This window comes from Vollenhovia emeryi, unplaced genomic scaffold (assembly GCF_000949405.1).
Source record: "Vollenhovia emeryi isolate VEMERY1.0 unplaced genomic scaffold, V.emery_V1.0 DF939169.1, whole genome shotgun sequence".
Classification (NCBI taxonomy): domain Eukaryota; kingdom Metazoa; phylum Arthropoda; class Insecta; order Hymenoptera; family Formicidae; genus Vollenhovia; species Vollenhovia emeryi.
The window spans coordinates 408043-419907 of NW_011967197.1; the positions used below are offsets into that span (position 1 = coordinate 408043).

Sequence of the window (11865 nt, forward strand, 5' to 3'; positions counted from 1 at the left end):
TACATAAGCAGTTAGCAGTCTAGTATTATATAGAAGTCTGTGGCCGCGACTGACCGTCGGTCAGGCCGGACTTGAAAAATGCACCAAGGCGGAGTAGTTCCCATATCGACGACGCGGCCAAGCTGCAGAATGCGCGCAATGAAACGCAGGGAGGGGCGGTTTCAGTCTGCGAACGTGGCCCTGAAACGTCGCGGGCACCTCGTCCGCTGACACAGTCCATGCCTCGTGACGAAATGACGGGGAGGACTTAAATAATTATCCACTTGTTCTGAAGATGCCCGAGTAAAAAAAAAACGAAAGTTTTTCATCATACTTTTTAATGTGATTTATAAACGCGTAACGCGGACGTGGAGAACGCATGCCGTTTCACTGTCATTCGCACACGGGAAAGTGAGCGTCGATCATCTTGAATTTCATTCAGTCGGTTGAATATAACTTCAACTTAAATGACAAAATATAAATGTTTATCTGATGGGTTCATTGTCCCGGAGAAATCGACAAAAGAAGTTCATTAGCACTATAAAAGGGGGGACCGTAGCAGGTCACGGAGAATTCAATTTGTTTCTGTCGAGTTTCACGGTTATGGACGCGCGCAGCCACGGACCGCGACATATGGTATGTACGTACGTATGTACATATCTGCGATAGCATACGATCTTGTCATGATATACGTGCCTCGTTTAAACGTTTGTTTTTTTGTTTGCGATAAACCGGAAGCAATTATCTCCAAAGCAAAGTCTTTTCTTACATTCTACATATCCGAAAATCTGATTAAACCAAGAAAGTATTTGAATTTACGACGTAAAAGATGATACATTAAAAATATTGGGATTTCTGAAGACTTCGCGCGTCGACTCGCGTTGTGAAAAATAGTGTGCGACGACCGAAGAGTCGAGCGCCGAATAGCAGGCGTCAGGCGTAAAGACCTCTCACGATTTTTTAACGTTCTTAAGTACAATGTATAGCTTTTGGAATTGATCTTGCGAGACGGAAGTCTAAACAAACTTTTATTCAAAATAAAATTTAACATAAAATTTACAAGCTTCAGTTCTCAAAGTTTGTAATTTCTGAATAAAGATTTCTCACGCTGATATTAATTTACAGATACAACAATGAACGGAGCAATTAGTGCTCTTCAATATTATTTTCCGAGAATCTTCTAAAGTTTCCTTTTCTCCAGACTCTTATAAAATCTTTTCTACTTTCTATTACACAGAGACGGCCGTCCAGTTTTGATTCGTCACGACCGCTCGTCGGTTGTCTGACGCGGCGAGGCAATGTGACAGCCGCGCGTTGTATAGTTGCGTTTTCCTGTTTAATAAACATGCTCACAAAGAAATTATTATTTTTTTCGCCGATAAGCCGGAAACGGCGAGGCTGGACGGACGGGAACGTGTAAATTGATGTCTGCGGTGACGGGAATCAATGCCTCGCGGCTCTGTGCGTCCTCGAGAGCGGCTATGTATTCCAAATGCCGCTTATGGCACTGTCCTCTCGTTTAGACCATAAGAGAAAGTCCCGCTGAACATGCGTTAATACCGCGAGCGAACTATATTGCGCGATGCATGCGCCAGACACCTGCGAGATACAGCATTGCGCGTTAAATATTTAATCCACAAAATCAAGAATGCTTGAGAATGTATGGCAAATACTCTTGTCGCGTATTATTTTAGTTCAAATAATACAACAATCTTGTTTCCACATTGTTTCTTTTGCACCACAGAAAAAAATTTCCGGATCGAATGCTATTACACCTGAATGTATCGTAAAATAGGATCGATATAGCGCCAATCATATTTATTGTAGGAAAGTTACTCTCGTCTCAATATAGTAAGCCAATCTTTTTTAATTCGATAGAGGAGAATAAGAATTATTGATTTTATTTTGATATTGTCTTATTTTTACACTAAATGAGGTTGTGAGAAATATAAATGCGTCAAGAATATTTTTATCTCGGTAACAGAAATCCTTTCTGAGGATGTAGAATGAATACAAAATACAGTGACAGTGAGTAATAATTGTATGCTTTAAAGACGTCTCTGGGCTGCGTTTGGAAACATCACCCGAGTGCCTCTGTGTGTCATTTTAGTCTTGTTACTCACCAATGTTAAACAAGGCTAAAATGATACACTGAGGCACTCGGGTGACGTTTCCGAACGCAGCTTTGATGTCGCTAGGACTAAGGAAAAGATATTGACTTTTGCGAGCTATCGGTCAGTTCTCAATATTTAGGTCCGGTTTCACCAACGTTGTTTAACTTTAAGCTTAGCCTAATTCGTTCTTTATTTCTTCCCAACTTTAGAAAGAGACAAACATGAGTCAAACTTAGATTAAAGTTAAGCGACGTTTGATGAAACCGAGCCTTATTCCGTTCAATATTCACTAACGCCCCATTCAATTCTTGATATTGTTGATTAAACTCGGCCTGCAGTCACTTGCTGTACTTTTCTACAGAGTCATTCCTCGAGCCGCGCAAAGTTGCTTTAAATGCACTACAAAACAGCCGCTACGAAAGCAGAATTAATCTTTTTGACATGAAAAAAAGGAAATATATAGTAGCCTTGAAATGCGATACATGTGTCTCACGCGTTTTCTTATTCGCGGCTCGTCCGGCGTGCGAGCGCGTATTAAAAGTCTCACTTCTTACGTGACATTGGCGCATTCTCGAAATATCTTTCTATTTTGCATAAAACAATCCTACCTCGTTTCTCTCTTTTTTTCCCCGCCTCTTTTTTTCCTCGTTGCTGTCGATGCATTGATTCACGGGCGTGTACGCAACAACACCTCGTGTCACGCACGATCGCACATCGTCGTTGCCGCTTTCTTGGCAAGATGATGAAGACGGGAGTATTCAGCAGAATTTCGTGGGGCGAAAAGAAAGCAAAGGGAGAAAATCCGTTTGATCGGAATGCGTAGCATTCTTACGAAAGGGAAAAGTAATGTATTCGGTAGTGCATTACGGAGATTTCTGGATTTGCATTCACAGTGAAATCGAGGGAGAGAAAGAGATATCACATCGAAATATTACAGTACATTAACAAGGTGGAGAATCATCTATCTCCATCATTCATAGTTACCTACACTGAAATACACTTTCCTATGTACCTAAAACACTTTCTGCAGAGTTTCATCGTTTGAAAATTAGTGTCAAGAGTCTTCGTGTTACAAGTAATTGAAAGATTTTTCGCAATTTCAGTTAAGGCAACCTTTAATAGCAGAAGCTTGTTCTTTATTTAGCTTCAAACGGGCTTTACTTGAAAAGTAGTAAAGTTTAATTCGAGATTCGGTTGCGGGAAAGTTAAGCAGCAGCCGATTCCAATTTGATCAAGAAAGTAATGGCTACGTTATGCACCAGTATAGCTTTATGGTGTCTGTACGAAATATCGGTGGAATTTAACTGGAAAACGTCCGGTATACCGTTGAGATCGCTCAAGTGCTCGTGGATATAAAATCTAAGATTGCGTAGAAAGGACTTATTTCTCGAGACTGGTTTCCTAATATCAAAGTCACGTACGCAGACGATGTATACAGTTTGAGTTACATGTTCCTTTTTTAATAATCTACATTTCGTAACAGAAATCGCGCACAGCTGAAATTTCAGCGTAACGATGTAATAAGTAGAAGCACGGGCTCCGGTCGCGCGATTTCTCACGACACTCGATCTGGTCCCGACCGGTGTTTTCGCATTCCGGAAGCAGGCACTTTTCATTACTTCCTGCTGTTCATAAGCGTATGATGGACCGAAGGAAAGTCATTGAACGCGGGATAGGTGCTACCGCCGATTAGCTCACCATTCATCGAGTCCATCCGTTTTGCGAATCGGAAATGAATATATTCGCACGTCGTAATAAAATTAGCGATTCTCCCTGCGCGATTGTGAAAGACCTTCGACAAAGTAAATACCATAAATTTCCGCCGAAACCACGTCGTTCAAAATATATCGAATCACTTTAATGTGGGCACACCGTTTTAATATGGGCAGTAAAATTGAGACCCGTTTTAGGAGGTTCGGTATCTGTAAAACGGGCAACTTCCAGGAAACTCAATTTGATATATTACTTCTCCGTGAATCTCTCCGACAAAAAAATCGTATGTTATTAAGATGACTGAGCTATTATGATAATGTTAGACCATTGAGATTAACGCCGCAAGAAATAGAGGCCTTTTTACTTTCAATGAAAATTTCGTAGCTGTCATTTCTAAAAATAGTCACTTGAAATTCTAAAATCTTACGAATGATGCGCATACAATCGGCAGTCATGTTACCATTCGTCATTACGTACCGGTTGATTTTTCGAGACTTGGTCTACTCCGCACCCTACGTGCGTGCAAGTTTTGCGCAATGCGTGTCATTTTTAAGAGGTAATTACGCTCGAGCCTTGAGATGCGATGCCATTGCAATTCGCAGTCTATCTGTCGCAATCCGCAGCTATTGATCTACATAAGTACGAACCGACTGCTCACTGAACGCATTACTATCGCAATGTACGAGTTATACGTTCGGATGTTGCGTTATAGGCGATCGTGTGTAAACGTTACGCGACGCATAGCGAGCGGATAGATAAAAATTTGATATGGATATCTCGATGACCGCCGATGTCGCAACCACTTTCCATCGCTTCCTGCCGCTTGATCCCGTTGAAAGGCTGCTCGATCCCGTCTTCTCTAGCTAATCCGAAAAGAAAGTGAACGAGCGCGGTGCACTCGGCGATATAAAATCGACTCGACTTTATTCCTCTCTCTCTTGATTCCCTCGTAAAAGGAATCGTGTCGTTTGCCTCTTTGGCGAGGAAGGCGAGGAATTGCTTTTCGCAATCGAGATGATGCTCTTCTCTCGTTTTCTTCTCTCTCTCTCTCTCTCTCTTCCTTCTTTGCTTCTTTCTCTCTTTCTCTCCTCTCGATCGTGCATAATACGATGAAACCAGTTGCCCTTTACTTAGCTTCGTCTTCGGCTTTCCGAGTGTAACGCTGGCATTTATATCTCGCAATTACCGGCTGTGTTAATTAACACCGCGCAGAGAAAGAGGACCGGTGCATTCGTTTTGTTCACCCACAAAACGCAGAGGACAATGAAGCAAATTAGGCGTTAGCGCGAAACCAGAACCCAAATTCGTTTCCTCGAGGTCGAACGAAAGTGATATTCTTTTGTCCACGTAAACTGGGTTTTTATAACATTTTTATAGGATAATTTAATATCCGTTATTTTCTCATAGTTAGGAGCTCGTTTGTCAAGATCGTGAAATGCACCTTAGTTAGTTCCGGCCTCATTTTCTTACACGGAATTTAACGTCATTAAATCAAATGACAAATGAATTAAGCAAATTAAGCTGCTCTCAGAACTCCTTTGCTCACGTAAGTTGGCAAAATTATCTGTTTTATGTTATATGTATAATTTGGGACAATTTAATATTTATTATCCTGTCATATAAGCAGTTGTTGTTGGCTCAACTTCTCCGTGACAAACATCTTTTAGCACGACCAAGTAGTAATAAGATAAACAAAATGTCACACTGATAATGCAAACCATCGTCCAAACTCGTTTCTGCAAGGTCAGGTAGAAAAAACGTATTATTCAGGCGATTTCTACTTTTATAATTTCGCATAAACCAGTCATTCTTTCATTTCTTCTATAGCTATTGTGTGTGCCATTAGCGTCGTTTCCTTAGTAAATTATGTTAGTTCACGCTTTGCAACTTCGTGCGAATTGCTAAACTTGATTTGAAAAAAATTAACGAAGCAACAGTGAAACTAATTAGATGTCATACTGGAAACGTGAACGATGGCCTAAATTCATATTCTATTGTTCGACTGACCTTTAGGTGAAAGTATTTCTTTTCTATGAACTAATTTTATTCTAAGGCGTTTAGACGTTTGCGAAGATAACGTGCTTCTTTTGCGCCGTAGATCACAAAACGCGCAGGTGCTTTTCATTCCCCACGAAATCAATATTTTTACATAACAATTTTAATGCCGATAATTGTGCAGTGTTTCTGAATAAATTTTCGCTTGCGATCGCATTTTACGCGTATAATAATTATTTAAAACTTTATCAAAATTTACGTAACTCAATTTTATAATTTTACTATACTATGCTTTCACTATACTATAGTTTTACTATACTATAGTTTTTGCTATACGTACGAGTGATTTATAAAATGTCGTAAAGATTGATATATTATATATATATATATATATATAACAGATTTGAAAATAAAATGAATAAATTTCATTCAGAAAATTAAAAATTGAAAAATATGCGCAGCACGCTAGAATTGATGATGTTATATTTATTCAATGAAGGTATACTTGTCGGCGAGGAACGGAACGTTGGTATCTTTCTTTAGAAATTTCCGCAAATTGATCGCCATTAAGAATAACAATGCGGAGGTGCGCAAACTTATACTCGAACACGATGTAATCCTGTAATTACTAAATAGCTGCATGAGTAATTTTCGATCAGAGACGATCAGAATTCGTCAGAAACGAAGCAGCGTAACAGATCCCCTCTGTGAGGCATATTTGTGAGAATCTCGGTCCTCGTGATATGACCTATGAAACCGTCGTTATTGTTGCACGAAGGTCGAATATATTACTCGGTTAGAGATCGTTATCCCTTGTTAAAACAGTGAGACACGTGTTTCCCTTTTGTTACAGTGCCATGCGAGACTCCATTGCTTTCGTTACTCCCGTAGATTTCTCCATTCGAGCTATTCTCTTCGATTCGCGATTCTCTCAATTCTTCTGAAAAATTGAATCTCGATGTATCTCGTAGAAAGTAAGTTTTTCAAGGGAAAAAAGAAGTTATCGCAATTGCTCAGATATTCTTTCTTTTGCAAAGCTTTTGCAAACGTTGCTGCTTGAGAGGCTAAACGGAAAGTAGAAATCAATAATTTTTAATTAATAAATAAATTAATTAGATTACAAATAAAGTGTATAGAGATTTTCTCTTCGCAATTACTCAGATATTCTTTCTTTTGCAAACGTTGCTGCTTGAGAGGATAAACGGAAAATAGAAATCAATGATTTTTAATAAATAAATAAAAAGATAAATTAGATTACAAATAAAGCGTGTAGAGATTTTCTCGTCCACATTTTATTTTCAACTATTTTCATCAATTTCTTTAAAAGAAAATAAATGTGTTAAATCTTGAGTCTTTTTGACGTGTGATCTTTTTCTGGTGAAGTGATGTTTTTATTAAAATAAATTGATATAATATTTTCGAGCAGTTACTAGACAGTTGTATCAACTTTTGTCTAGTAACTGAGAAGTAAAACTACTTGGAATCCCAATTAAGACGTAATGCTTTTCTTACAGTTATTTCGCATAAAAAATGAGCAAAATCTGAACCCAATTACTGGACAAGAACAAAACAATAAGTAGTTTAATAAATAATAATCTATTAATGCTAGACAGTAACTGGGCAAATGTCTAAGCGGCCTGGCATATCTTTTTACCAGGAAAACTGCTTCAGCACTGACACATAAAACTCCATCAAGTTCTTGTCCATTTTCTGTGCAGTATTGTTAAAACTAATGAGAATGCAGTAATACTAGACGGTAACTGGAAGAGTATCAGGAGAAACTGGATACATTTCTACCAGGGTTTTTTTTATTACAGATTATATACTTTTAATTAAAATTAATTATGCAACGCTTTAATATTATTAACTTTTCTGTCTCATATACGTTATATTTAAATATCAAGAGGCGCAGAACACATTTTATAATTGAAGATTAATTTACATAAGCAGCTTCCGCGCATGCTATTATCTTTTTAACGAGTTCCCTTAATTTATTTTTAACGATTCTGTTTTTTTCCAAAAGTTTCATTTTATATTCCGATTATATCATAAAATAATCGTACCGATACGAGCAACTCAGGATTGTGCTCCCATAAATATTAACTGAAGTTAACTGAAGTGGACATTAAATTGACTAGAGATTAACTTATTTTTTGTCTACATGTCTAGCAAAAGAATTACCCAAATCTCAATTCATTTTCGCCAATCTTCAATAACGAGCACACCCAATTATAATTAATACCCCGCTGATTTGCATTTCACGCGGCCGAGTTATTAAAATAAATTTTTCATAAATAACACGTGGAGTTTGTAAACAATTTCAAACCCCGACGCATCGCGAATTCTTTTCGGGACCTGGCGCTTTTTTTGAAAGAGTTCCGAAGGCCATCGATCCTCTCTTTCGTCTCCGCGCGGCGATCAAGTATCGGCTTCGGCGCGAAATGCGTTTATTCGCGCGAACACCCTAGGTTCTGCGTACGTCTGTGTCTTCTGACGCGAGCCTATTCGGCGTTAATCCGATGCAACGAAACTTTCTTTCCGGGATCGCCCCCGTCGTACTCGCGCGCGTATACCTATTCAACATCGCACTCTCGTTTCTCCGCGCGGCACGGCAGTTCTGTGAGTTTCATGCACGCGTGAACTCATCGCGACGGCTAGTTTCGATTCTTCATTTTCACATTTCGTCCACCGGGGGGGGGGGGGGGGTGTGGCAAAGAATTATATAATCCCGGGATTTCTTTATTGCGTCGGCTGACAAAGCACCTATCTCTTTCCATCCGCTCCTTCGAGCACAATTATAGACTCTCCTTTTCTCTTTTGTTAACCGTACCGGTCGCGATGACGTTGAACGATGAACTTTGCTAATTCCAATAAATGGACGGACATCGTTCCCATTAACTTCTCAGGGATCGGGCAAGGAAACGACGTGTCCAAGTACGTAAATTAATAAATGTCAAGAGCGCGACGGAGTTTCAAGTATGCTCGTGGCTGTATTAGGCGCTAATTACCCTCGCTTACGCTCTCATTAACGAGACAACGATATTTTCTGTTTCAGCGATGTGACGCAACCAGTCGGGAATATTTTTATGCAAAATGACTCGCGCCCTTGTCCTTCTCTGCATGGCCATCATTCTACCTCTCGTACGATGCCACAAGGTAAGAACGCAGCCAAGTATCGCCGAGACGCCCAAGGACACTGTTATCCCGTGCAATTACCTCTTTAAGACAAAGAATACGCGTGTCCGCGGGCGCGCTCGCGAGAGGATAATTCCGCTGAATTAAAGCGAACGGCCGCAGAATACGATGACGACTCTAATTCACGTTAATCACGTCGCTGCGAGGTAAATTCACGGTACGCGGGCAGCGTCCTTTTGATTTACGCGCGTGTCTCTATTTACTCAAGTAATCCACCCTACCCTTTCCTCTTCCCGTTTGCCATTAATTTTGCAGAATATAATTTCAACGCGCACATGTGTCGCTCTCGAGGAGTCCCTCGTTTAATTCGTGCGCGCGCGCGCGCCTTGACGTTTGATTATTATTTAGCGCGATTACGGCACGGGAGAAATTCATTAGCTTGAGTAATGTGGGAGAGAAGGAATTAACGACGCCGCATAATTCCCCGCGCGTTGCTCGCGATTGTAACGTTGGGTGCGCCGGCTATTTACGAGGGAATTATTCCGACGATCATCGATTATCGCGATGGGATTTGCGCGGAAACAGCTCCAAGCTTCTTGTGTCCTTTGACTTAATGTCCTTTCAGCTTATCCGCACGTTGTTGCGCGCGATAAAATTAAAAGTCGTATCCACGCGCGAATTTATACATTTTCTATTGCTAATCCGATGTAAAGAGATGTAAATGCGAGGTACACCGATAGAAAAATATGTAGTATTTGAAACTATAATTGCACAGTGTAATAGTTATAGCCAGGAATATCAGTTTTATAATATTATTTTGGTTTATGACAACTATATCATAAGTTGCATGGACCAATATTGTGTCTATGAGAAGTATAATACGTTGTTAGGTCAACCATTACTTACGTAGTTGGAATAATTATAAAAACGTGGTTGGCTCCTAAAATGACTAGAAATTATAGTGAGATTGTGGTAACAGCAACCATTTATTTCTATCAGTGTACTTTTAAGCTTGAAGGTTGCAATTGTCCGTAATCAAAATTTCAATTTGTCTCGTTACACGCGGAAAGACCGGCTAAGGCAAGAATAACTAAAATTAAAATGCCGTACAAATAGTAGGGGCATCTACAACATTGTTTTGTGTTGCAACACTCACTAAGTTTGCTGCACAAAACGCATGTGCAGTTGTCTCCACTATCTTATCATACCAATAAGGATATGACAACCAGATATAGCTATCCCAAATATTACTATTTATTGGGGCTGTGCCAACCCTAATTAGACATGTCGTAACCATAACGGTCTCTCCGTGTTCTCATCAGATTAGCCACTCGTCGAATTTATTCTTAAGACAAGGTGCAAGTGCGAAACGTACGTTTTCACGAAATGGGGCCTGTTAACTGGAGATTAATAGCACTGACAATTGCTACGTACCAACGGTAACGGTCTCGTAATTAAGAAAGCACACGGAGAAAAAAGAAAGGATTGCGATTAATGGCACGTTACGACTCAGCACGCGTCGGTTGAGCGCGTCATCTTGTCGTAGATAATCATCACGAGCGTGGTCAATGGCCGGCTCTCCTCTAACTTACGTAAGAACCTCGCGCACCTCGAAATTGCGATAAAATCATCGAACCATTCGACGCTGTTTAACCACCTTGCCTTACTTTCGATTTTTTTTTTCGAGAAATTTAAAGTAATCGCGCAACTCGTGTTGCAAAGTCCGCGTACGTGATGGCGATTGGCGAGAAAACTGGAGCGAAAGAGCGATCGACATAAAGATTCTGTTAAAGCAAGATATCGACAATTAGTGTAAAAATTGCCGATAGTTTTAATCGACGATTTAAAATTGGGCCCGTGCAAATTGTACAAATTATTGTTGAATTATTTGCGAAAGCGTTAATTTCTCGCACCGGACAATTTCTGTGAGAAAATTTCTGACTCAGACATCCGTTCATACGTAAGACAGATTAAATTGATTAAGTTGTGCACGAATAATAATTGCAGTAATATTTTTATCCGACTGTCCGGTACTGCCTTGTGTTATTTCGTATCATTTCATAGACAGCTATCGGAGTGTAATATGATTTTTTATTGGATCGTAATCAATATGATGTCAGCACGCGACAGGAATTACGTTAGAATTAAATCAAAAGCGACGTAGGTGCAATCAATCAATAAATAAATAGCTCGTGGGGATTTCAATAAAATACGTTCGCCGCGGCAAACGCATTGAAACACTTGTATAGGTAATAAACTGCAAAGGCATGCATCGGTGATAAAAATGTTAAAAGGTTGCGCGTTTTGATTAACGTTCACGTGTGCAGGCGCGTGTCCCGTCTGCGGAATGAAGCGCGAGAAGCGGTTGCGAACGCGAGTGTCGATAATAGATACTTTAAACATTGTAATCACATAAAGAGGCGCTTCTCTCGATAGCCGTTAAATCATTCGCGGATAGACATCGCGGACCGGTCAGTCGACGGCGCGCTGACTTACGTAAATCTCCGGTCGTTAGGAAACGGTACAAATAATTACTTTCAGATGAGAAATGCGCTCCGGCAATTTCCGGCAGTCGTTCCACGTGATTTACATGATTTCGCGAGTGCACTTGTTGCACCGCAAGAGAGAGAGAGAGAGAGAGAGAGAGAGAGAGAGAGAGAGAGAGAGAGAGAGAGAGAGAGAGAGAGAGAGAGAGAGAGAGAGAAGGAGAAAGAGAGACCGAAAGCGAAACCGGAATGCTCCTAAACCAAGAAAGTAATCTACTGTGCACAGAAGGGGGAGAAAAGAAAGACGGCGTTTCTACCGATATCGGCGGTTACGCTCGCAGACGCGTGAAATACATTACGATTAAAACTCGTGTCACGGTTGACGGGTATTACAAAATTCATTGTCGGATCTGAAATCGTCCCGATAAATTCTCGATCATTTG

General features: G+C 40.2%; 1 protein-coding gene across 2 annotated transcripts in view; it reads left to right on the top strand.

The window, feature by feature from the left end:
• LOC105563972 (A disintegrin and metalloproteinase with thrombospondin motifs 18) overlaps nt 1-11865 on the top strand; it is a 56072-nt gene that overhangs the window by 25598 nt on the left and 18609 nt on the right. For both annotated transcript variants that reach the window (XM_012016008.1, XM_012016007.1), the window contains exon 3: nt 8857-8957. In XM_012016008.1, the coding sequence (XP_011871398.1) occupies nt 8895-8957 (63 nt within the window). In that variant the 5' untranslated portion in view covers nt 8857-8894. The remainder of the gene's footprint in view (nt 1-8856; nt 8958-11865) is intronic.